Source organism: Eumetopias jubatus, unplaced genomic scaffold, assembly GCF_037043125.1.
Source record: "Eumetopias jubatus isolate StellerSeaLion01/CBP00866 unplaced genomic scaffold, mEumJub1_p1.0 scaffold_14, whole genome shotgun sequence".
NCBI classification, from domain to species: Eukaryota; Metazoa; Chordata; class Mammalia; order Carnivora; family Otariidae; genus Eumetopias; species Eumetopias jubatus.
In genome coordinates, this window is record NW_028274820.1 from 4,691,586 (window position 1) to 4,718,169 (window position 26,584).

Consider the following 26,584-nt stretch of genomic DNA (forward strand, 5'->3'; position numbering starts at 1 on the left):
TGCACATGGTGACAGTGGGGTGACCACCAGGAAAGGGAGAAAAGACGTGGACGGGGGTGAAAAGTAGAAAGTGATGAGTCTTCCCCTGCCAAAAGCAATTTTTTTTTTTTAAATGGAGAAAAAGAAGAACACAGGCTGGTGGGACGAACTGAAAATAAAACAGCAAGTGGCAGACTTAAGCACAAATGTTATTAATAACCCACTGAAGGATATCCTTCCCAACACATATGCCAATTAGAACATGAGGATGATCAGAGGAGAAGCTATGATGACATGATGTTTGTCAGAGACACGCCCTGAACACGAGGACCCGGAAAGGCAGAAAAACAGAAGGAGAAAAAGCGTGCGAACACCACTTGAGAACACACTGACGTACCTATGGTAATGTCAGGTGGATAAGACTTCGGGGCGGGCAGCGCTGATGCAGATAATAGAGCAGATTTCGGAAGGACCAAAGAATCGATGTCAAGGAGACGTAAATATTCTAAACTCATGTGACCTAATAACACGTACCCGCACGTGTGTGTGTGTGTGTGTGTGTGTGTGGTGTGCATGCACACACATGTACATACAAACACTCCCAATCGAATAATTATACTAACATGACCAACAGCAACTGAACTGGAGGCAACGTTTTCGTCTGAAACAGAGTTGAAAACGTAAGGCTTAACAGCAATGACATAAGGATCCCTTTCAAAACATTATAGAAAAGTCAAGTTAAGGCCAAAGAAAAAGGGAAAAGGCACGTGCACACACACACGTGCACATACACATGCACACGCCCTGTTCAGGACGGCCCCAAGACCACTCTCCGTCCCAATAATTCAGCCGAAGGACTCGTCCTTGACCCACGAACCATGTAACCAGCTTGTCTTTAAGCAGGTATCAAACTGTGTTTTACTTGCACTGTAGTCTTTAAATATTATTTTTGCCTTAATTATCAAAGAAGTTGTCTCTTTCCCACACTTACTTTTTGCAGTTCCATGACTAGGAATTCTCGTTTTTCCCACTTACAAACGAATACTCCGACCTTCAGAGTGGTAGTGTCACTGGTACAAGCCCTTGACAGTTTTTAGATTATTTATCCTCCATACACAACCTACAGTGCCAGTTACTTAATATTATTTTCCTTTTTATTTTAGGTGAGTGGGTTTTAAAGAGATACTTATGGTCCAACCAATCTTTTTTCTTTACGCTTCCTTCGGTTGCTTGAAGGGAAGAACGTGTGGCCATAGAATTATCCGCCCCCTGTTTTGGCAATATGTTTCTTATTTCCTATTCCCATCTGCTTGGATGCGACACTCTCAGACACTTTCTCAAGAAGGCACGTGAGTGACAGCTGATGTTCAGCTTCTGTCTGTAGAGGGACCGCAGAGACGTTCCCACGTTAAGGAGAATGGCGCCTCTTGGCTCTACCGACTTAACGTGTGCCATGTTTCGAAACAGCCTCCCCACACATGATGTCATATGGGTATGGATGGTGCACACAGTAACTTAAAGAACACGTCGCTGCTCCCTTTCTCTTGGAATGGAATTAAACATTTAACATTTACATTCTTAAGGGACATAGAAGCTTATTTCCTTGTGCCAAGATTGGACCCGGGTTTAGGGTCATCGTTCATATTGCCAGGCTCAGCTCCAGGAACACAATGCGAGTACACGCTGCGCTTTCGACCGTGAGGTAGCTACGGTCCTGTGGGAGGCGTACAAATAAGCAGCAGTGTTATTTGGTTATTAATGGAGAGGAAACCTGAGCGGGTTCTCGAGGGACAGTGTGCAGGGGGCGACTGCCTCTGAGGGACATGGAACCTGCACGCACGTGTGTGCCGGTGCGTAGCTACACCAAGCCTTCCTTACAGAAACCCACGCTTGTGAAGCCACGCCCCCCTCCTGGGGAGGAATTTCTACGGCAGTTTCAGAAACTTCTAGAAGAGGGCGGGGGAGCTAATATGCTCCCTCCACGGCCACCCCATGGCTATGAAATTATGTAGCAAACCACGTAATAGGAAGGAATGCGGAATAGCAGCAGGTACCACCTGCCGGCGTTATCCCCCTAAGCGTATCTGAGGACAACAGCAATGACCCTCTGCTCCTACACAGGCTCAAGCTCCTCTTTAAAGAATACCTGTGACGGTACTTAGAGGCACAGAAAGATCCTTGGTTAATTCAAAATAAGGTGTTCCTCTCCAACAAGCCCTGGGATTTTAAGACAACACAAACTGCTAGTGCAGGATTATCCATCACTCAGGAGGGACTCCTGGATACACCGAGGCCAGGAGAAAGGCGACGCTTCCTCCACATAAGGACACGTCCATCTGACCCCCTTCTGGGGAACAGGACAGTCTGAGGGCTCAAGCTCGGGGGATCTGCCATCACTTAGTACCGACGAGACCTCCGGTCAACCGTGAAAAGGCGCAGCACAGCATCTCCTTAGTCTGCACCGGCAAGACCCCTGGGACTCCGGCCCGAGACCCAGACTCTCTGAGGTCCAAGCCCCCACCCCTTGACCCTGCCAGCCCCTGGTCGAGGCCAGCCTTGCCCAGAACACCCAGTGGACGAGAGGGAGGAAGAGCGTCAAAAAAGAAAGGGTCACAGCCGAACACAAGAGTTTGGGTGGTTCCTGCTGTCATTCAGCTCAATTTTTCCGAGCATCTACTATGTTCTGAGCGCCAGGCAGTCCTGCCTCTCCAAGAGAATGTTGGGGGGCACCAGGCAAGATGACGTCCAGACCGAGATCTGGCACAGAGCAAGCGCAGGGAGGACAGACGGATGGACCTTCTCCCGGTCAGGTCCCCTGTCAGGGAGATGGACAGATGAGAGACCTGAGTCTATGCTCACATCCAGGAGCTGGGCTGAGAGAACAGAAGGTACTTTATAAGGTCTCCTCATGGCTTCAAATGGCCCCAACCCCTGGAAGAAAATACACCCCATTCTGAAGGTAACATCGGGATGCAAGGCGAGGGGCTATGGTCTTCTGATTACGCTTCCTGCTCTGAGGCCAAGACCGTTTGAGACGGGACAGGGAGGGGAAGAGGGCGAAGTAAGGAATTCTCACGTGGGATGAGGTCCATCAGCCTGCTCGGTGGCGGCAAGACACCTTGGCGCGTTACTAACCAGCTGGGACCGAAGGCAACTCAGCTTCTGCGTCACCTCACACTGGCCCAGAGCCCGTCACGACCACACTGGGGTGGCCGTTGGGTCCAGGCCCCCCGCCTCCTTCGGGAATGGCACTTTGGGATGTGGGGCCTGGGGCTGATTGGAGGCAACGGGGCCACGTGCAGACGTGGACGGTGTCCCCTTCCTGCTGGCCCTGGCGGAGCCAGCTCTGGAGCCGACCGTGCCGCACACCAGCAACCCCCAGCCCCGGCCCCCCGGGCAGGACGCAATGGGCTTCAGATCTGCCATCGGTCCAGTGAGGATGACGATGGGGAGGGGGCCGCTGGTTAGAAGTGACGAGCAGCCCGGCTGACAGCAAGTGCTCACGAAACGTTCCCAATATGCTAACATCCAACGGGACACATTTCTGTTGGCGCTAGTAACAAAGTTGGATGTTACCGTCATTGCTCGTTCTGCGCACTTCCCTCCTGGTGCCCGGTTCTGTTGTGCAAGCGCCCAAGGACAGCCCTGTCCCACCAGCCCTGCTTCCTCACGCATGAAGCCGAGGGGGAGACCTCGCTACCTGGATTTACCGTGTGCTACCCCAAAGCACCAAACCCACAGGTGTCACAGATGTGCTCCCACTTCCTTTTCTGCTTTTTCCAAAATAGACTACGTATCCGCAGGTCCAGAAAATCACAAACATACAGAAACCCGTCAAGGTGTCCCTCCCACATCTGCCCCCGTGTGTGCGGGCCCGTGCCCGCCCCCCACCCCCAGCAGTCTCACCGAGGGCTCATGTGCACACCAGCAAATGCACTGATGCATTTTAGCGTCTCCTTCCCTCGCTCCTACAACAAAGGTAGCACTTTGCTTTTTAATTCTTAATAATACGTCCTGGAAATTTTCCCACAACACACTCCCGAGAGAACCTCGTTCTTTGTGACACCGAAGAGTATTCCTCTGAATGGCCATCCCTTAACTTCTGAAGCTGGCTTGTAAAGGAGTCGCCGATGTCCTGTACCAACACTCCCTGATTACGAAATCAGAACATTTTACGCTGAACCCTTCTTTGTTTTATCAGCAGCAAAAATCAAGGCACGGTTCTGGGAAAGAGAGGCTTACAGGATGCCCGTCCTCGGAGCTTGTGCCCTCTGGCATCTCCAAGGGGTCATGAGCTACGCCTCCTTCCATGAGTCCGCTTCTCTAGGGGGCTCTGCCCTGACTCTCTGCACAGCTGAAAGCTTCGGTGAAGGCTGGGGTTTTCGTAAAGAGATTCCTTGGCCACAGCTGACCAAACCAACTTCTCCTCCCGGACCCCTCGCCATTCACCTTGCACAACCAGCGTGCACAACTACCGTGCAATGCCCACGGGCCTTATATACATAAGAATTGCAACTACGTGGCGCACAGATATGCACAGGGGGACATCTCGTGGGAACGCAGAAGTGAGGTGTTCTCTGCTGTTACACGAGCCTTTGCCACAGGAAACACCTTGGGTGCAGTCATGAGTGCTCGGCCAGCCCCCTTGGCAGTCACCGTGAGCTGCCGCCAAGGGCATCTTCCCATGTGAGGTTCTGTGCAACAGACCCCTTTAAGAACGTGTTGGCAGGAGATGCCACGTTTCCCTCGGGGCCCCGGCTTTTTGGGAAGCTAGAGTCTGATGCTCAGTCTTGGAAAGCATTAACCCTCCTGACGGACTGTTTGCTCTCTCTCCCCGTCTCCCGGTCTGGGCTTTCTCTTCCTATTTCTCTAGACCACGGGCTCTCAGCCGGCACAGTCCCCCACTTCCATGTACCGCCCCCCCCCGCCCCCCCGCCCCGGGACATCTGGTCATGTCTGGAGACGGTTTTGGTTGTCTCAACTGGCTGGGGTGCTCCTGGCATTCGGTGGGAGAAACACCACGTCCCTGAAGGTCAGGTGCCGAGGCCAGAAGCCGGCTCTGACCTTTCTAACGCAAAGCCTCGTGAGAAGCTTCTGAGACCGTCTGGAAAGACGTGCGGGCGCACGGGGCTGGCGGGCCATGGGGAGAGCTCTCCACGAAGAGATGCGTGGGGCACACACACAGGACGCCGCGTACCTTGAGAAGCCTGCACGCCGTCATCCAGCATGTTCGGCCTTGCTCGTCTTCGGCACACAGCAACCGCAGCTCTTTCGTCTCGTTCCTGACTTTGTTTGGCTACAGGAGGTCAGAGACGACTCAGTGAGTGCAACACGGTGAGTCCATGTTGGGCAGAGCTGGGCCTGGCGTGCGCCCAGACGGCTGGCAGGGCGCGACCAGAGAGGGTGCCTCCTCTGTCGCGCACGGACCAGCCTGGGCTGGGTGCAGTCACGAGTGCTCGGCCAGCCCCCAACAGGGGGATCTCAGGGAGACAAACTCTAGCAAGGGAAGGCAGTGGGTGCCACGGGGACAAGGGGGTGCCTAGGTCTGTGCGGGGAAAACTGGATTCAACTGGAGAGCCAGGCCCAGACTTATGGAAGAAAAGATGTGTCTGGTCGCCTCCCAGGAAGACTGAGGTGGTGGCTGAGGAAGGGCCCTTGCAGGGCTCAGCCAGCGAGGGGAGAAGCCCTCGAGGCGGTCATGGCCTGTGGCGTATCTGAGTGGCCCCAAGGACGGACCCATGGAAGGTCCAGAGAGTGAGGCTGGCATCGCCCCGGAGAAGGGGAATTTGGGGGGCAAGCGGCCTGGGGCAGGCAGGGGTCACTGTCACACAGGCCACTGTAGAGGGATGGCAGGTGCCCCGATGCAGAGGCGGGGTTTACCTGGCGATGGGGGAGAAGCGTTGCAGGTGTGCGCTGGTGGGATGGGGTGGGGGGACACTGGCCACCGGGGCTCCAATGGACCCCAGACCACCCAGAGGCCGCCCTCATGCTGCCTTCCCATGCACCGCGGGTCCTGGGGCTCCTGCTACTTGCAACCCCAAGAAGCTTCACCAGATCAAGTACAAGCCGGTATTTTAGGGAGCAGCATGCCCCCCACTCCCTGACCTCTCCTCAGGCTGGGGTGGAGCCCTGGCTCAGAAGTCAGCCCGGCTGGAGGACTTCAAGCACACACGCTGGTGACTGGATGTGAGCAATGGGGCTGCTTCGGCTCCTATGAGCACCTGGAAAGATGCAGTAAAGGGACGGAGGGCGAGCCCTTAGCGGGGCACCTTGTGTGCAGTGAGCATGCAGTAAACGGCCTCCACCGTGACCATGACCACCATCAGCACGGCCTCACCAGGGGAGAGTGGGCCCTGCGCACAGGGGTGTGTGTGAACATGTATGCATGTGTGCGCCTTTCCTTTATTCATGCAGAGGTGTGCATGTGTGCACGTGTGTGCATGTGTGTGCATGTCCTTGTATTCATGCAGAGGTGTGCGCATCTGGTATTCATGGAGAGGTATGCATGTGTGCACATGCACGCATGTGTACGCATGTCCTTGTATTCGTGCAGAGATGTGCATGTGTGCACGTGCGTGCATGTGTACGCATGTCCTTGTATTCATGCAGAGGTGTGCATGCACACACGAGAGGTGCACTCGTGTGTGCATCTCCTTCTATTCATGTAGGTGCACACATGTGTGCGGGTGTGTGTATGTGTATGAGCCTATGTATGTGTGCACATCTGTGTGATCGTGTAGGTGTGTGCATGTGTGGAAATATGCATGAGCACGTGCTCTCACACACGTGTGCACAGAGGCAGGGCAGGAGGCACACCCATCGTCCCGGGGACTGGAAGCCCATATGGAAAGTGTCAGCTCTCGGTACCCTAGAGACCACCCAAGTGACAGGCTGAGGGTCACTAAGCCACGGAGCCCATCGACACATACTGCCTGTCACGTCCTCTGCTTCTCCCCGAGCTGCTAGCTACTCCGGGATCGACCTGTGATCAATCCACCGTGAACTGGTGTTTCCATTAGAAAACAACCCAAACAACCCCAGCAGCAAGAAAGGAGTTTACGGTTTCATTCCAAAGTCCCGGTGGGATGCCATCAGGAGCGCAGCCCCCAGACAGGGCGGTGGGTGTGATACCTTTATGCAGAAGCCGTAGTCGGTGGGGGCGCCGTACTGCTTCCTGCCGGCGATCAGTGAGAAGACGCTGCTCTCCTCCAAGCCCCCGAGCAGCTGCAGGTGTCGGGGCTCCTGTGGAAAGGGGGGGGGTCAGCTGCACAGGGGAGAACTTCCCAAGCACAGGAGAAGGCAGGCGCTTGCATGCGCTTGCACGTGCTCGTCAACAGAGGGCAGTCTGCGCACACTGTGTGCGCCTTCCCCTCTGACGGTCCACGCATCCTATGAAAATCAGCGCTAAGTTAGACCAAATGCACCCAGCCCTCGCCAAGAAAACCCACCTCCCACGACCGTGACAACAGGGGCGTCGGGGGGGGGGGCTCAGTCGGTTAAGCGTCTGCCTTCGGCTCAGGTCATGAACCCGGGGTCCTGGGGTCGAGCCCCATGTGGGGGTCCCTGCTCAGCGGGAAGCCTGCTTCTCCCGCTGCCTGTGTCCCTCCCCCTGCTTGTGCTCTCTTTCTCTAATTAAAGTAAATAAAATCCTTAAAAAAACAAACAAAAAACTGCACCGTGACAACGTGATTGAGACCCTGCCATATCAAAGCTCCCTAACCAAACATACAAAGCGAAAACCGGGAGAACACCCGGAGCCTAACGTTCAAAGTGAAGAGCACGCTGCAACGCTCGGCCCGCACCAAGTCTGCTGCCCTGGTATGCAGCGGTGAGGTGGCCTGGAGGCCCGTGGGTCTGGGCTGTCGCCTGGTTTCCTAGGGAGACCAGCGGACCAGGAATTCGGACGTAGCTTAGCCAGTTATCATAAGCTCGGGGGGACCCAGATGTGCATTTTCAAGGGAAGCCACGTCCACTCTGAATGCCCCTGACCTGGGGTGATGATGGTGGCTGTTAAACCCACCTTTGATGCCCCCTTCGTGGAGCAATAAAGGCCTGATCTCCGCAAACACACGTACAGTTTTCTCCACGACTTCCTCCCCAGCTCCTTCACGTGCAGAAACCCCTGGATTTCAGGACAACTACTGGAGCTCAGGAAGTTCTGTGGAAGAGATGCGGCAGCGTCAGGTGTTGGTACGGGACGGGGGCAGGGAGGACGGGAGCAGGTGCGTCTTGCTGCCTTCACCGGCATCTTGACATCGTCTGAATTACAAGAATACTCTTTTCTGGTCAAACCAAGCATTTTCAAATGGTAAGTTTTCCTTTCAAAAATCTTGAAACCCCACGTGAACTGGTGTGCAGGAAACAACGTGAGTCTTCGAGCACACGCGAGCCAATGGACCTCCCTTAACGCTGACGAAAAGCGGGACGTCATAGATTTCCCTAGAAGACGGTAGGGTGAGGGGCCCTGCCCTTCCTCCTGGGTTCCCATGAAACATGCAGCCTGATCATCAGAGTTAGGGCGACAGGAAGCGCTGGGAGCAGTGTGGACGGAGACCAAGCACGTCACTTTCACCGAGTCGCCCTCCAGAGAGCAGTGGGCTGACGGGTCTCTCCAGGAAGGCCTGGGCGACGCCGCTGTCGCAGCTGACCCCTCCCACCGGCAGCACACCTTTCTTGGGAAACGGAGGTCAAGAGCCAGGTCTGGGAGCGAGGCTGGAGCCGGGCCCCCCACGGGGAGGGGCTGCGGAAAGGCCCGGTTTTTGTGAACAGGCTTCAGAAGGCAGAGGGACAACGAAGACAGATAGGTAACTCATTTTAATGTACACTTTGCTCCCTTTTAAAAGGTTTAATGGCAGCCCAATCCTTTTTCACGGTAAGGGGGCTCAGTCTCTGGGCAGAAATCCCCAGGGCGGCGGCCTGACCCAGGACCCGAGCTCCGGAGGAGAATGCGCCGGCCTGTGGCTTCTCTCTCCCGCCCTTCTGCTCACGCTGCTTCTAGCTCGGAGGAAGCTTATCCCGTTTACAAGTGCTTGTTTCGCTTCGAAGGAGCCTGGCTGCACACACGTTTCCCAAGTCAACCTTTCTTTCTGGGTACTCTAAACCCCGTCGGGAGCCAAGACTGGGACATGACGGAGAATGCAACCCCGTCAAGGCTTTGGGTAGCCGCCACCACAGCGCGAGAGAATGTCCACCCAGAAACGCTTTCTTGCCCAGTACCTGCAAAAGCTGGTTGTGACCGCCGTTTGACTGTTGGCACCAAGTAACCATCTGCTCTGGGAAGAAATTCTGTGGAAATGGGAAAACAAACCCATTAGGTTAGTTTAAAAGTGGGGAAAAGCAGCCTTACGGGGATGCCAGTATTAAAAACATTCCTAACAGGTGCGCGGACGTCCGTCTGTATTTAAAATGACGCTCCTTCTTCCTCCCCTCCCCTGGTGGAAACGCCTACTTCAAAAGTTGCCATGTTTCCTTAAAAGGCGAGTTCGAGGTTGGAGTATCTATCACGTTTAATGTGGATTCCTGTCTCTCAGCGTGCACCAAGGCCAAGGGTCGCCACACGGTGTTACGCAAAATCAGTTATCAAATCTCTTACTTTCAAATAAAAAGGCAGCTAAACCACTGAGCCAGAAGTTGACGGTGGGTCTTCTGCTCACGTCACAATGGCTCGGCCTCATACCTCAGGACAGGAGCGCATGGTAGAGCAGCGGGAGGCTCCAGATCCTGACAGGTCACAGGATACGTGCTCCCCCACACCGCCCCCCAGAAAAATAAAAAAGAAAGATCCAGCCCAACGTGCCTGGAAACTCATTCTTCCACGAACCACGAAGTATTATTTGCTATTTGCAGAGAGCAATGAGTTTTTATTCTGCTGCATATTGAACCAATCTGTTCCAATTTAACCATGAACCCCTGATATAACTGAAAAACCCACCCCTCATCTCTCCCGACTCAAAGGCTAACCCCCCCTTTCCCTCTGCTACCGTGGAAAAACACGCTCGTTACCTCTGGCCACTACACAAAGGCATTTAGTTAAGCAGCAGAGACTGAGTTCTGAGCAAGGGCAGTGGCGTGAGACAGCAACCCCGGATTCTCAAACCCTTCTGGCCGCCCCCCTACATCCACCTCGGTTACGTTACCCTCTGCTACTGTTCCCAAGTATCAACCCCAAGACTGCAAGAGTCCCAAACCCCGAACCCAAAGAGAGAAGAACTCTCACCGTAGGATTTTTGAAAAACTCGTATTTTGCGTAATTCTTCCTAAATAAAAACTTGCTTTCGCTTGCCATGGTACTCTCCACCTGGACCACCAGCTCATGATCTTCCAGGTACCTTTCTGCAGAAGAAAAAAACGTATGTGTGAAAAGATACAGGTAGAACCTGCAAGGTGGCTTCCCCCAGGGACGACATTTGGCTCACGATCTGTTCCTCTTCACACGCTGTGAACTAAGAGGAGGTCCAGGGCCACGCCTGGTGCCGGCCAAGAGCCACGAACAGGCCCACCTGCTTCTGGCTGCGAGGGAATCTGCCAGCAACAAGGGACCCACGACCCTGCCCTGCGTGTCCCCACGACAGGAGGGAGGAGCCACGCCCGGCTTGAGTGCTAGATCTCGACCCCTGTCTTTACTTTCAGCAAAGGGGACTGGCTCAGGTTGGCATTCATTTAAAATGGATTTTCTGGTGCAAAACTGATCAGTGACTTCTGTTCTGAAGTTTAGTCAGGAAAAACCATTTCTGTAGGTATAGGGACAAAAGCCAAGCATTGCAAACCGGCTTATGGTTGGTTCACAAACCGGAAATTTTTCACCAGATGAAATATGGAGAAATAGACCAGTGGGGTTATAGCGACCTAAGTGAGCACGAGCCGATGCCACGTTCCAAAGCAGAGCGTTCCCTCCACACAGGCTCGTTAGGAAGCCGCGGGGGACCCGTGGCGGGGGGGAGCAGCTCCGAGGGGCACACGCGGACATGCGCACGGGCCTCCCTCCTCCAGCCTCCCCACGTCCCAACCACCATGGCAAGATCCCGGGACAGATGCACACAGACTGGGCCCAGGGTGGCTGGGCAGAGGGGAGCGGGGAACCCATGTGCCCTGAAAGGGGTGTGTTCCTCTACTCCGGGTCACCCCGGCACCACCCGCGGGGACTCAGGTACCCACAGGTGGCTCCCCTTCCTTCTCCGACCCGCAGGGGGCCTGGAGCCTGGGCCAGCAGGGGGCTCAGGAAGACTGTGTGTGACCCCCTTCCCAGAGACCCCCGTCTGCCACGGGATGTCCACACACCACTTTTCCCAGCTGTGAAAAAGCCACTCTGCCAACTTCAGCTCAAAGTCTTTTTCTCCAGTTCTCACTTTCCCTATTATTCCAAAAACAGATATTTTCAAACAACCTTAAGGTGAGTCTATTAAACAACCCGTTGCCATCCATCAGCTTCCCATAATCGCAACGGAAAGCGACATTTCATCAAAAATCCCAAAGGATTTCTTTGTACAAACGGAAGAGCTGGACACTCCTCAAAGGGGATTCGTATTTTTTCCACGTTCTGACACCAAATCCGGCATCTACGCCACCACCCTACTCCACTTGCAAGGTTACAGATCACACAACTCAGAAGGGCAGGTATTTCCCTTAAAATGCGGCGTGGACAAGCAAGTCCTTGGCAGAAGCCTGAGCCGCCCGCCCCGGCTCGCAGCAGCATCCCGCCTTGCAGCCCCGCTCCTGGGGCCGCACCTGCACGGCCCAGCCACCGCAGGGAGCAGAGCCGGCTGTCAGCACGCTTGTTAACAGCGGCTTGGGGCTCTGCGGGCCTGGGGACTACGAACGAAGTCAAGGGGGAGATACCACGGAAAACAACCCCGACGTCTGCACACACCCGACAACCAGCATTCCGGTGCCTTTTGGCTGGCATGACAAGGAGACAGAGATGGGAAAGGTCAGTCCTCGAAGGCCCTTCTGAGCACCGAGGGCTGAGCACGGCAGCTGTTTGACCTTCAACACCTGTCGGCACGTCCGGATGGCAGCGTCCCTGCTGTGGCCAGGTCCTTCAGAGGGTAACCTCATGCATGCCTCTCTCACCTGGCCAGATACACACACAATGCTGTCAACAGCCCAAACAGAGAGCTCAGGCCTTTTCCTGGAGGGCTGCAACCTAATTCTCGCAACAAAATTCCCCAAATCCCCGGACTTCCCGGGAGCTGTCTTCCCATCACCGTGCTCCACGACGACTGGGCTCCCCTGCTCATCCGGCCTGGTGCCTGTGGTCACCCAGGGCCTGGGTGGGGGCACCCCCGCCCTCGCGGGGATGCAGCTCACCTGCAGTCACACTGTCAACGCCACGGGGGCACCGGGATGCCGTCTGCATGCCCCAGTTAACAGTTTTACAAAATCCCTTTAAAAAAAATCATTTGTTCACTTGACACAGCTGCAGGCTGGCTGTTAGCTCTCCTGACGTGCCCCCCAGGTGCAGGCCTCCTGGTGGAAGGGAGCCCTCCGGAGCCTCACCACTCACGTGCTCGGGGTGGACGGCGGGACTGTGTGCGTCCCGTTCTGCACCGCCCAGCCCCCCGCCTGGCCCCGGTGGCTGCTGAGTGGTCTCAGTCAGGGACAGTGTTTGCAAGGCTGAGTGCTCGATGCAAAAGACCGAGGCCAAGGCCCCCCACCACCCTGCCCTGCAACAGGCACGATGTGTGTGTCTCGCTAACGTAAGAGATCACATCCACAGCCAGAGCTGGGAGTCACAAGGCACAGACCAGCTGCCCTAAGATCATCCATCACTAAGGGCTCTGCCCCAACTTGTCAAAGGGCCTCGAGTGGTTAAGTGACTTCAGGAGCTGATGCTGGGGCTGAAGAAAGGCACTAACTGAGCGGGGAACATTCCCACCAGCCAGAGACACTGCCCGCCGAGCACCAGCCGACACCTCTGCACCTACTCCCCCCACCCCCGAGTATGACGCCCCCCGCCCACGGGGGCCGCCGAGGGCTGCAACCACGTGCATGCATATGTGGTCTTCTGCTAGTGCAAACAAAACCACCTTTTCTCAATAGTCACTCCTGGCTGGGGAAAAGTTTGATATCACTAAGGCTCTAATATTTTACCTGCGAAGATCAGGGTAGTCATTGTGCCTTGAAATCCTCAATTCAAAGGCTGTAAGTAGGCTCAAAGTGCCCTTGGGATTAGCTCACTTATGCCTCAGTTATCGGGGGTGACTATCTGCCTAGTATCAGCCTTCCAGATCTGAGGCTCTGTCTGCCTGGCGCCCAAACCACAGGCCTCGTGTATGTGCAGGTCCCCAGAGCATCTCCAACACACAACAGAGAAAGCGACTTTCCAGAGGGTCCTGTAACTGGGGACGTGGGGCTGGACGGCTCTGCCCGAGAGTGGGGGGATCACCTGACTGCGTGCCAGAACCCAGAAGCGCCCCCAGAACATCATCCCTTGAAGAATTCTGCCCCAGGCGAGCGCTTTCACGCCTGATCTCGGGGATTCAAGGCTGACACTCTCTCAAATAAATAAATAAAATCTTAGGAAAAAAAAAAATCACCCCTTTAGAGTATGTTAAGTCCATCTGTGAATAAGAAAAATAAGGAATAAAAGAAAAAACTATCGTATCCCTAAAAATACCGTGTGTGCCCTCTGCACAGAGCACCGGGTGTTACATGAAAACAATGAATCGTGAAACACTACATCAAATAACTAACGATGTATTGTAGGGCAACTAACATAATGAAATTAAATTAAAAAAAAGAATACTGAGTGTGCATGTGTATTTCTTTTACGAGTTTCTCGGAATAAATTCTTTTTCATGTGGGTGATGATTTCTGAAGTTTTGCCCTACAGAAATTATCTCTGGCATGATGTTCGAGAAATCAAGAGCTACCACAAAAAAATATGTGAACCTTTCTCACAGTCTTTGTATGTTCAATTTTTTTGAGTGTATCTGTCCCCATTTTATACGCGCTCTTGGTGTGGACAAACATACTCCTGTGTTACGGTATCTGCAGAAGGCCTTTCTATAATTCCTTTCAAATTAAGATTCAGACTTTGGAATGGGCTTCAAGAATATTCATATTGGGCCCAAGTCCAGAGCTGTGCCTTTGAAGTCCATTCTGCGTGTGCACGTATGCATAAATGTGCATATAGGCATGCTTGGCATGTGTACGCGTCCATACATGCTGCAGGGTTGCAACTCTTGTTTAATTTCCAAGTTATGGGTACATCAGTAGATGCTGCTGGTGGCCCCATCAGATCAGTGTAGGATCCATTCGTGGGTGTCCCAAACTGGAGCTTGCCAACAGGTCACCTATTGCTGCAGTAACTTAAGACACCACCAACTCAGGGGCGCCTGGGTGGCTCAGTCAGTTAAGCGTCTGCCTTGGGCTCAGGTCATGATGCCAGGGTCCTGGGATTGAGCCCCGCATCAGGCTCCCTGCTCAGTGGGGACCCAGCTTGTGCTCGCTCACCCTCTAACAAAAAAATAAATAAAATCTTAAAACAAAAGAACGCCGACTCAGAGTTACGTAGCAGTGTTTAGGCTTGGATTGTAGAACATCACTGGAAAGAACACTATTTCGTTACATGAATATTCCAGACCTGGGAGTTTAGACTTGATCTCTTAATCTTCCAGAAAGGTTCAGGAGAAAAGTTCAGAGCCACAGGAAGAACTCTGTGATAGTTTTTCTCCTTCAGCATGTGGAAGACATACAGCTGTGGATTTGGAGAAAATTCTGGTTTTAAGTGCGTGCCTGTGATTTTATAAGCACCGTACATTATCCGCTAAGAATTTCAACAGAAATCTGAAAAATTTCTTGACCTGAAATAGACCACCTGAGCAAGAAACCCCACAAAACCCCCAAATCTCCGTAAGTTCCATAAATGGCACCTATTTCAAAATATCCTCTTGCTCTCTACACACGACACACACACGCATGCGCGCTCAGTGAGAACATCGTGAACCAGCCCAGCGATACACCAGAACACTCCAACTTCTGCAGGCCGTCACTGCAGCACCCCACTCCCGTGAGGAGGATGAACTGCTGTTTGAGCAGTGATCCCAGGATGGTGCTCCCCACCGCCCCCCAAGCCCCGCCAGGCTGCCCTCTCCAGACTGCAGCTGTGCACCAGGCCCCGAGCACCTGCCACAGCCAGTTCTCCAGCCAAATCACAGAGAGAACCTTCCTGCTGTGTGTGCGCCCTGGGGAACGGCGCTGCCACCCTCCCAGAGCAAGCTTCTGGAAGCAGCGGGGGGGGGGGGGGTGGGGAGGGAGGGCTGGGAGGGAGGCAGGAGAAACAGGTGTGCAGCAGAGAGGAGACAGCACGCAGAAGTCTCGCTGTCGGGGCAGGGGCTCCGTGGGCTGTGCACCGGGCCCCCCAGCGTGCTCCCTACCTAGCCCCAGGTGCGGGTGGTGCTCCACGAGCGTCCAGCTATTGTCGTCCACACAGTGACTTCTGTAAACCAGGAGCTGACACAGGTCCCTGGCTGTCATGTCTGCAGCTATCTCCACCACTCTGCTCGTCCCGTCCTCACTGAAGACTCTCACATCCTGCAACATACAAAGGGCACACTTACAGATGAGCCACTTGGGTTTTCCAGGAATAAATGCTGCATCGAGATCCAACAGAAAAGGTAAGCATGGCAGCGTTCTGTCCTCCCAAGCAGCAAGCAGTGGCCCGCCGTGGCGGGGCATGCAGGGTTACAGCAGGAAGTTCTTGAGATGCCAGGACACCTCGGGGCACACAGGGCGCATGGCCAGGCCGGAGTGGATGAACTGCCCCCCAGCCACCTGTCTCAGGAAGCGCCAGAACCCGTGTCAAATACCGCTGGTGGTCTCGGGGCTGGACATTTCACAGCGGGACCAGCTGCACAGACAAATGGAGCGACCCACATCCTAACTGATGAGTCCACCTGCTGTCTGTTCCCAGAGTCTGGGGTGCAGCGGCCAGTGCCCCATCCCCCCCCCCCTGCACACACACACACACACAGGTCAGTTCACTAAGACTCAGGGAGAGTCGACACGAGTAAGTACGAATCTGCTGAAATTTAAAATACTCAAAGGACGGGGCAGAGTAGGAACATAGTCACAAAATTCTTTGGCCCCTGTTCCCCACTCCCGCTACAGAATGACAAGCCAGCTTCATTTCCCTGGTACCGTTCAAAGCCACCACGAATGACGTGCTCCTGGGTAAAAGGACAGTCAAGCAGAAATCCCCGGGATCATAAATATCCTCTGCCCCAGCGACAGAGCGATAGGGACAGGGATGCAGCCTCTGGGGGAACATGGAATGCTTTAAAAACAAAAACAAAAAACCACCTTACCTCAACAGCATGGAAAAAGCAGTCAGAGGAACAAGATGGCATTTTAAATTGAGACAGTCTCCTGAAAGGGAGTCTGTCCCCGGCTTTTCCACTGTCCCTTCCAGGCTGGGCCCCTCCTGGGCTGCCCCAGCAATAGTGGCTGTGCAGAAGTGCGGGGAGCTGGGCGGGCAGGGAGGGCTGTCTCCGGGCAGGTGGGGAAGCGGCCGCAGGGCTGCTAGGTCGTGAATCAAGCCACGCAGGGCAGACCACTCTGGTCCCTCCCTGGGCCAGAAGCAATCGGCCCCCAATGGGCTCCCCACTTCAGTGCGGAGCTTGTTGGCCTGAGATAGCCCCGCTCTCCATGTTCCCGTGACAGAGAAACGGAACGCAGGACACCCAGAGCCCGAGCACGCGCGTTCTCTGAATCCAGGCCTGTCTGCCAAGTGTCCCAGAGATCTGTGTCCGCAGCTCGGCGGCCTCTGAATGTCAGTGGGTCCTGATCAAGTATCTGCAGCTCTCTTATTCCCGCTCTGTCCCTTTCCCCAGGTGCAAATCCTTTCCCCAGGTGCAAATCCTTTCCCCAGGTGCAAACTCCTTTCCCCAGGTGCAAATCCCTTTCCCAGGTGCAAACTCCTTTCCCCAGGTGCAAATCCCTTTCCCAGGTGCCAACTCCTTTCCCCAGGTGCCACCTCCTTTCCCCAGGTGCAAATCCTTTCCCCAGGTGCAAATCCCTTTCCCAGGTGCCAACTCCTTTCCCCAGGTGTGAACTCCTTTCCCCAGGTGCCAACTCCTTTCCCCAGGTGCCAACTCCGTTTCCCGGGTGCAAACGCTGTCGGGCCAGAGAGAGCGAGTTGTGGGGTCAAGTCCCTGTTGCAAGGAGTGAATGCAGGAGCAGGAATGGGGATTGTCCAGTCCCACGAGGCCTGTCCCTGCTGTCACCACCCCTGCCGGGCCCCTCTCAGTCACCCCGGAGAAATCCCCAGGGGAGCCAATCAGGACTGAGGGACAAGCTTGCTACTCACATGCATTTTTATAGAAACCTACTCATCTCTTTCTGGGAGTTCACATTTCGCTTGACAGAAGTTATACTTCCACGAAACAAATTAAATATTCAAGTACAGCTGACGCGAGGGACTCCATAAAAGCGACATTTAATTTAAACAATGAAAATAGGTCTTTTTGTCTGTAGGTCCAAATTTCCAAAAAAAAAAAAAAAAACCCACAAAACAACGCACTAACACAAAAGAGAAACGAATTTAGAAAGTACAACTGGGTCCAGATAATTCCTTAGAAATACGCTAATTGCACAGTCTACCGAGGCCTCTGCCAAACCCAGTGTGCTCCTGAGCTTCCTCTTTGCTCAGCGTGGGGGGAGTTCTCCCGGATTACAATCAACATCAGCTTCTCTAGAACACTTCGATCACGTTGAAGTCTGTTTATCAATTTCCCTGCCCCAAATCAGGTCTGGCCCCGGTATTTAATCTTCTTCCCGGCCCGAATGCATTTTTCTGTAAACTCACTCCCCTCCCTGCCGCTCACGGCCGCCCCCCCAGAAGTCTACATATAGTCTCAGTATTAAAAGCTACGATGTGCTTTTTGTCTCAAGGCCAAGTCCACAGCTTTCGGATTCCTGGCGCGGGCCGGGCTGACAGGCCAGGGGCAGGGGCAGACACAGACCGGGCTCCAGGGGCAGGACCTCGGAGCCCACGCTGGCTGCCCTGCCCCGGCCACCTCCCAAGATGGAAAGGCAAGAAGCCGATACACGTGGCAGCAGGGTCCGGTGGGGCACATGTCCAGGGCTACACAGGAGAAGACTTGAGCGAATACTAAGGCACAAACAGAAATGTTCGGTCCCAGTTGGCCACCTTCCACCGTGCCTCCGGAAGCCGCCAGTTGAAGGGGCATCTAGCACCGCGAGGTACCTTTTCAGTGACCACCTGGGCGGTGCCAGGCCTCATTCTAGAAGCAAATTAGGATGTGAGATCTCAGCCTGGGGCACAGGCTTGGGGCAAGGGCTGCGGGGAGCAGGCTGAGCCTCCCTCAATGCATGGACATTCAAGCATCTCATACAGAAGCTCCTCCACGGGGAGCAGGCCAGGGTCTCTGCTCCCCCCCGCCCCCCTGCAGCTCATGGTTCAGCCAGGAGGAGAGTCCTCCCATGGGCCTGTGCCTTCCTGGGGTACAGCCTATCCAGGGAAGGTACGGCTCTGGGTAATACCAGGATGGGGTGAACTTGGAGTGCAGCCCCGTGGCCCCAGCCTGTGTGACCTCAGGCTGGTGAGACTCATTTTCCCCTCTGTGCCATGAGCACTGCTTGCGGAGTCGATCACAAGTGCAAAGCACAGTGTTTGCTATAAGGATGTTAGAGCACCATTTACGACCTCCCATGTCAAAGCAGGGGCGGGGGGGGCTCTAGAATCAGACTGGGCTGCAGTCTGGCTTCATCGCTAACTAGCTGCGGGAACCTGGCACAGTGGCCCCGTGCCTCAGTCTCCTCATCTGTGAAATGGGGATATGTGAGTAGCACTGACCTCACAATGCAGGCTTGGCTCAGGTTAAGGAGAGCCCCTCTTGGAAAGGTCTCGGGCCCCTGCACCTGGCCCCTGGGGGTGTGCTCACACCGCAAATGGAGCCAGGAATGAGGCAGGCTCCGTCTGAAGGATGCAGACACCAGGGAAGGGGGCCACCTGGACCCAGACTCAGGCTTTCGAATCTGGGAATACAAGCCTCGTGACAGGTAAGATGCAGCGGGGACAATTCAGTGAGAAAAGCCAACCGCTGAATCCTGAATCCTCAATTTCCTCCTCTCTGTTGCAAAAGAAACTCAGTAGCTCATTGCTTTTAAAAATAAAATGGTAATATTAAAGAGAACATACTTAGAGCAATAGCATGAGGCGCTTTCTCTGCAGAGGTAGCAGGGGAAGGAATGCTCCATCAGGCCACCCAGCCCCTGACCGCTGGGCACCGCGGCCTGTGAGAAAAGCCCTGGAATGGTAATAGAACATTCCGGCGTTCCCAGAGCCCTGCTGTCACTTTTTATATATTCCTTGCACAGACCGAGAAGCAGACCAAAAGGAAGGAGTTTGAGAACCATCAGGGTGGAGGTGACACAGCTCCATGGCCCCAATCTGCCCTCTGGGGAGCCTGGCTTCTGGCCCGGGGTCCCCAACAGGTAGGCCATGGGGGTCACCTCCCTGCCCATCTCGCTCTCCTTCATGCGCAGGGCACACCTTGCTCAAAATCTCCTCCTGAGTTGAGAAGGCCTTCACTTTGGCCCAGACCAGTCTGGAAAGATAGAAAACGGGCTACTTTCAGTTCTTCGCCCTCAGCACCTTCCACAGTGTAGGATGACCCTGAAGGTCAGCCCTCTCAGGGGGCATGGACTGAGCAGAGCTGAGGGGGGCCCAAACTCTGGCACAGAAGCCATCAGAAAAGGGAGGGGAGGGCCCTGAGCGAGGAGCTCCCAAGCCAGCTTTGTCTTCCTTCTTTACCTTCCATCAACCGACTTCTTAGCTCTAAGCTCTCCCAGGTCCATTTTTTTTTTTAAGATTTTATTTATTTGACAGAGAAAGAGATCAAGCACAAGCAGGGGGAGCAGCAGAGGGAGAGGGAGAAGCAGGCCTCCGACTGAACAGGGAGCCCGATGCGGGGCTCGATCCCAGGACCCTGGGACCATGACCCGAGCTGAAGGCAGACGCTTAACGACTGAGCCACCCAGGCGCCCCTCCAGGTCCACTTTCAGTGCATTTTCCAAAGTGAGGACGTAAGCTGAGCTTTTCAGAAACTTCTGAAGTTTCTTGTCAATACTGGGGGGGGGTTAACACTTATGGACAAGTCAGGTTGTAATCCAAGGACTGCCAGGGACAGGAAGTGGGCTGTGCTGATGATACCCGTCCTGGCTGGGACCACAAGGAAGAAAGTGGGAAAGCCAGCCATGGCCAGGCAGGTGGACGGCCTCCCGGAGGGCCACACCTGGTGCCCGGGCAGGTGGGGGGCTCCACCCAACGAAGCAGCCGTGCTGGGGTGCAACATGAACACCTTCCGAGGCAGGTGTCACTGTCCCCCAACCAGATGAGGGAGGCGAGTCTCAGTCATGCAGAATGGCTTGCCCAGCATCCAGCAAATGGAAACTGCTGGAGCCCCAACCTAAACCCAGAGCACCTGCTCTGCTTCACTTTGCTTCTTTGCCGGCAAAATGCTTCCCAACACTGGAGAATCTTCCCTGCCATGAGGGATCCGTGGCCTCCTAGGAGCGACGTGAAAAGGCTTCTGATTCTCGTGTGCCCTGAAGCCCGAATCGGGCATTTATAGTAAGTCTGGAGGAAATTAAGTTCAGTTCAGACTGAGGCAGAACCAGGGTTAGGCTAGATGAATTTTAGTGAAAAATAATGTAAACCGAACAATTTTTTCCAATTCTGTTCTAAGTTAATGGTTCCACTTTGAGATATAAAGTACGATAACCGGAACTGCTCCATGTAATTATATGGCTCTATTCGAGGTAATAAGAACATACATACTAATCCTGTTCAATGAAACCGAGTCAAACTTACTTTAAAAGAAATCTCCATTATAATCTGTTGACTTCCAAGTTTCAATAAAAAAATATTTTCAGTCCTTGCAAATCCTTTTTAAAGGAGTTAACATTCAAAAAACAACTCACTGAGGGGCGCTTGGGTGGCTCAGTCGGTTAAGCATCTGCCTTCGGCTCAGGTTATGATCCCAGGGTTCCGAGATTGAGTCCTGCATTGGGCTCCCCGGTCAGCTTCTGCTTCTCCCCCATAACCCCCTGGCTCCTGTTCTCTCTCTCACTCACTCTCTCTCAAATAAATAAATAAGTAAAAATCTTTAAAAAAATAAAATACAACAATGCATCAAATAGTTCTCGAAAGTCAACCACAGATTTCAGGGTCCCCCAGCGGACTCCCCTCCTTGAATGGCTCTCATCAGCCCAAGAGGCGGGTGATAAGATTCAAAGCACAGGGCGGCCCACCTTTATGCCTCTATTTCAAACCAGACAGACCATTTGGAAGACTTAACTTGCTCATCTGTATTTCTTCTTTCTCGAATGGATACGTGTAGCCTATGACTTTGACAAAGGCGATACTGATAAAGTGATATCATTCTGTCGAAAACTGAAATAAAAGCTATTTTAGCAAAGATGCAACCCTCCTTTGGTGGACTGAAGACAGCACAGGGATCCCAGTGTTTGGAGGCGAGCGAAGCTGGGCCTCAGCTTCCCCACGTGTAACACGGTGGTGGCACCAAGCAGTCCGCCGGGCTTCACGCAAGGGCTCCTACCCGGGTCTCCGCCAATCAAGAGGCCCCGTTGCTGTTGTCATGGGAACGTCGGCTTGCCTCTCCTCCTCTCCTAGGGGAGCAGGGCCACAGCTCCTTCACCATTCTTGTTCTGCCCTGCCCACCTGCTCGGCTGCTCCGGGAGGGAGCCCTGGGGAAGCAACGCACTTTCCGCCACACTCACTTTTCTCCCTGCTCAGAAAAAATCCAGAGAGGCCCTCCACCGGAAAGCACGGCCTCTTTCACTCGGTGAGACGCTTTGCTGGTGACTCGTTCACAACTTCCCTCCACCTTACCCCAGGCCTCCTTGTCTGCTAGGCTCCCCTCTGGTTTCCAGGACCAGGGATGACGGGCTGGGGTGAGCGGAGGTGCACAGGGGGGATGCTAGTCCCTGCAGAGAGCCCCACAACGGTGACAGGTGCCTGGCCACCTGTGCCCAGCACCACAAGGACCAGCAAGGACACATCCAGGAGCTCTGTTCACTTAAATCTCCAAAGGAAGAGGAGACTATTCATGGTGGAGTCGACTTGGGGGAACCCACTCTATTTCCCGTGCGTAAGGACAACATCAGCCGCTCCCAGGACATGTGAGGGTGGGAGGGGCGGGGCCACGTAAAGTAGAAATTCCCAACATGTACGTACGTACGTACACACACACACACACACACACACACACACACACACACCCAGAGATACTAGTGTTTTTTTTTATCATAAAAGTAACATTGTAACATTTAAAAATAGGGACAAAGGAAAAAAAATCTGAGAATACCGACAATTCCGCTATCAGTTAAAATTCTAGAGTGTGCCCTTCTAGTATTCTTTTGTGCACGTATTTATAAATAGACACACTGACATCGTTAGGATCACAGGACAGAGTTTTGCAATCAGGCTGGTTAGCTTCAGGTTACGTCGTAAATATCTCCAGGGCACTACACATCTTTGATGTTTCAGCGCCCGGGAGGTGTTTGTCCACGTGGCCGTGGGGACCACGGTGCTGTCCTGACAGCTGTCCACGTGGGCAGTTTCGAGTCTTTCACGCTCACCGACTGCACTGCTTAGCACATCTTCCTATGTGAGTCTCAGTGTGTGTGTCTATTTTCTCAGGATACATCGCTAGATGTCAAGCTTTATTTTTTTTTTTAAAGACTTACTTATTTTAGGGGAGGGGGAGAGAAAGAGAGCGAGCACATGCACAGGGGAGGGGCAGAGGGAGAGGGAGACAGAATCTCAAAGAGATTCTGTCCTGAGCGCAAAGCCCGATGTGGGACTCGATCTCAGGACCCCGAGATCATGACCTAAGCCGAAACCAAGAGTCAGATGCTTAACCACCGAGGTGCCCAGAGGTCAAGCTTCATTAAAACACATCTCTAATAAGAGAAATCTTCCCAACAGCAGAGACGACTGACCCATGTGTTTGGTAGAATGCTGTTCCCTAAAACTGGATTTGTTGAAGAACAGAATGGGACCAGGTACGAGTCCACTCAGCCCCCCCACTTAGGAAACGGTTATGAAGCACGTTCTCGGTGCAGTCCCCACTCCCCGGGACATCCCAGGGTCCCCCAGTGCCCACGTCCCACACTGTCTAGAAGCATCAATCAGGTCGAGGATTTCCGGCTCCACAGCGAGAGCATGGACTTTGGAACCTGCCAGTCCTGGATTCAGACTCTCCCTCCCATTGCTGCATGAGCCTCCCCTGCCCTGACCATCAATACCCTCACTACCACAGCGGGGGGACAGTCATCACACGGGCTTAGGCTGGGTGTCACATGGGGGGGGTGCATATAACTCCCTCGTATGCAGAGCACACAGTAAAGGATCATTCCAGACAGATTCTGTCTGACCTGTGTTCTTCTGGGGGGCACCACATGCCTAGATCGCCCTGCTGCACCAACCCACAAAGGGAAAGCATTTGCACAGAAAGAGTTCATCCCAAACTTCTGCTCCAAAGACTTTATCTCAAGTCTAAGGGTGGAAATCCCAGGAATTAGGAGTTTGTTTGCATTCCAAAAAGCTGGAGCCCAAAAGGAAGAAGGCAGTGATGGTGCCGGAGAACAGAAACCACCCCCCCACTACCCCCCACCCCAGGTCCACCTGTCCTTCGTGAGGTGGGGTGGGGACAGCGGGGGTGACCTCTAGGAGGCCTGGTGACCAGCTCAAGGTGGGCAGGAACCCGTGCAGCCTGAGTACCGAGCTGGGGCCTGCGGTGTGGCCGGGGCTGGGCGCCTGCTTCCGAACTGGAGCCTCCGTGGGAGCCAACTCCTGGAGCCGAGCCCTTCCCAGGGCAGCGCTGTCTTTCAGGGGCACTGGGACCACACACACGCAGTGTAAATGCAATTCTGATTTGAACACTGAATTTTTTTTTTTTAATGATATTAAGGAATCAGGAGTGATGACAATTGTGGGTAAAAAAAAAAAAAAGTTCACGATCTTTTACAGAACCAGAAATATTGTAAAATGTTTACAAGTAAGTGCTATTTTGATGTGAGATTCTGGTCAAAACAGCAGATCGGGGGGGCGGGCAGTCAATCTGGGTGTGGCTGGAGCAGGCTGAGGGGTACGTGGGGGTTCACCTCACTATTCCCGTCTAATGTGTGGGCTCCAAATTTTTCATAGACGAGAGCCTCAACACTCTTTTAGCCTTGTGTTGCCAGAAGAAATAAAGATAAGGCTTCTTCGGCCTCATTTACTTGAAGAAGTGAACTAGCATCTCTCTGACGGACCGAAACATTCAACAGGGGAAGCGATACTCCTTTTCCTCAGTGCTTCCCAGCCAGGGCTGGCAGGAGTGGATTCTGCCGCCCAAGGGACACGTGGCGATGTCGGAGACACTGTGGTTGTCAAACAGGTGTGTGTATGGGGGGGTGCTGCTGGTGTCCCGTGGGAAGAGGCCAGAGATGCCGCTAAACATCCTACGAGGCTCAGGACTGGCCCTCACAACAAAGGACTATGCAGCCCCAAACAACCCTGATCGCAGAGCGTGGGACATCTTGTCCCAGGAAGCGAGCGAGTACACTGACGGGGACACGTCCAAGCCCCAGTGGGGCGATAGGAGTCTCTAAATGAACACCGGTAGTCAGGGCTGTGAGCCATGGGATAAAATAACATGTCCTCACAGACACACACACATACATAAGAACGTGGAAGAGAAAGGAACACATGGTCCAACAGGAGAATTCCACCTGATCAATGCAGAATGATAGAAGAATCAGCCGAGAGTCATCAATACGCAATAAAACCAGCGAAGGGAAGCCCGATGGAGAAAAGCAAGTTAATCCAGTCTTGAATTACCGCCCTTCAAAAAGTACTTCTGGGGCGCCTGGGTGGCTCTGTGGGTTAAGCGTCTGCCTTCGGCTCAGGTCATGATCTCAGGGTCCTGGGATCGAGCCCCGCGTCGGGCTCCCTGCTCAGCGGGGAGTCTGCATCTCCCTCCCCTACTCCCCCTGCTTGTGCTCTTTCTCTCTGAGAAATAAACGAAGTATTAAAGAAAAAATTACTTCTTCACGACGGAGGGAAGAACAGTAACTTTACCACGGACACAGTCCGCAGACGGTATCTTAGCCGAGCAATTAAGATCAACCCCAGTGTTGATCGGACCAACCAACATCGGGAGCTTCCTGAGCGGAAGCCTGGGGGAGGATACAGACTCTCTTTCTGTGGTCTTCACACACATACAACCTGATGGGGTCCCATGGGAGCCCCCCACGTGCCAAGGGCGTCCTTCAGTAACTAACAGAGACACAGCCTAATGAGAATGGTGGTCCTGTACTGGTCACGAACCAGGACGGAAGAAGACTGGTCAGGAACCAGGAAGGGAGAAGGCCATCGCGAACATGAGGACGACAACCGAGCAAAGGTGACATGGTCTGCAGACTGGATATGTGCATGCGGCTGATGCTAAGGATTCCGTGCTATGCTCCCTGTTTTCAGGAAACAGACATGGAGGTCTTTATAGGAGTAAAGAAAGGACTCGATGTCTACAAATCAGACTCAAATGATTCAGAGAAGAGCGGTGTGTGGGTATCTAAACACACCGCGGACCCTTTGACAACATGGGCTTGAACTGCGTGGATCTATTTATCTGTGAATTTTTTTTAATATGAATCCAGCACAGCATTGCAAATGTATTTGTCTTCCTTATGATTTTCTCAATCACTTCCTCTCTTCTCTAGCTTATTTTATTAGAATACAGCACAGAATACACATTAATCTATCCTTCATGTTGTCAGTGAGGCTTCTGCCGATGACAGGCTGGTGGTAGTTAAGTTCTGGGGGACTCAAAAGTTATACTCGGATTTTCGACTGCATGGGGGGCTGACGCCTCTAAGCCCACCACATCTGCGTGCACATATATATACACACACACGTCTGGGCGATGTGAAAACAATGTAAAACGTGGCAGGGCACCTGGGTGGTTAAGTGTCCAACTCTTGGTTTTGACTCAGGTCATGATCTCACGGGTCGAGGGATCGAGCCCCATGTCGGGCTCCGTGCTTAGTGGGGAGTGTGCTTGAGAGTCTTCCTCTCCTCTCCCTCTGCCTCAACCCCCACCTCCTAAAATAAATAAATAAATCTTTAAAATGTGTAAAACATTACCAATTAGGAATCAGGGAACACGATCGACCAGAGTTCTTTGCATTATTACTACAACTCCTCTCTAGGTTTGAACTTATTCCAAAATGAAATTTAAAACAAGTCCCGCGTGAGAGTCATGACAGGTGACCCCCTCCTTTCACTCACCACTCTGCTAGCATCTTACCACACTGTCGACGTCACCCACAAAGCAGGTTACGAGGATGACAGGCCTTGGGTTCTCATTTCCGAGTGGCATCCCTACTCCTTTTCCATTCAGCCTCTGTCCTGAGGAATATTTCCGATGCAGGATATTTAAGATCCAGAACAGGCTGCACTGGGGGGTTCGCTCACTACTGGGGTTGGCTGAGCCAAATAGCCCGCGCGCGAAGGTGGCGCTCTGTTAGGTCCGCCCGTGGGGACAGGTCCCAGCATCTGCCCAAGGAGACCCAA

The 26,584-nt window shown here is 53.5% G+C and overlaps 1 protein-coding gene across 1 annotated transcript in view; it reads right to left on the reverse strand.

Moving 5' to 3' along the window:
* Positions 1–26,584, reverse strand: part of GRB10 (growth factor receptor bound protein 10) — a 171,694-nt gene that overhangs the window by 13,109 nt on the left and 132,001 nt on the right. Inside the window, exons 7-12 of the mRNA XM_088018287.1 lie at positions 15,357–15,513; positions 10,196–10,311; positions 9,196–9,264; positions 8,000–8,137; positions 7,111–7,221; positions 5,177–5,275 (exon numbers count right to left, since the gene is read on the reverse strand). Coding sequence (XP_087874413.1) covers positions 5,177–5,275; positions 7,111–7,221; positions 8,000–8,137; positions 9,196–9,264; positions 10,196–10,311; positions 15,357–15,513 — 690 coding nt within the window. The remainder of the gene's footprint in view (positions 1–5,176; positions 5,276–7,110; positions 7,222–7,999; positions 8,138–9,195; positions 9,265–10,195; positions 10,312–15,356; positions 15,514–26,584) is intronic.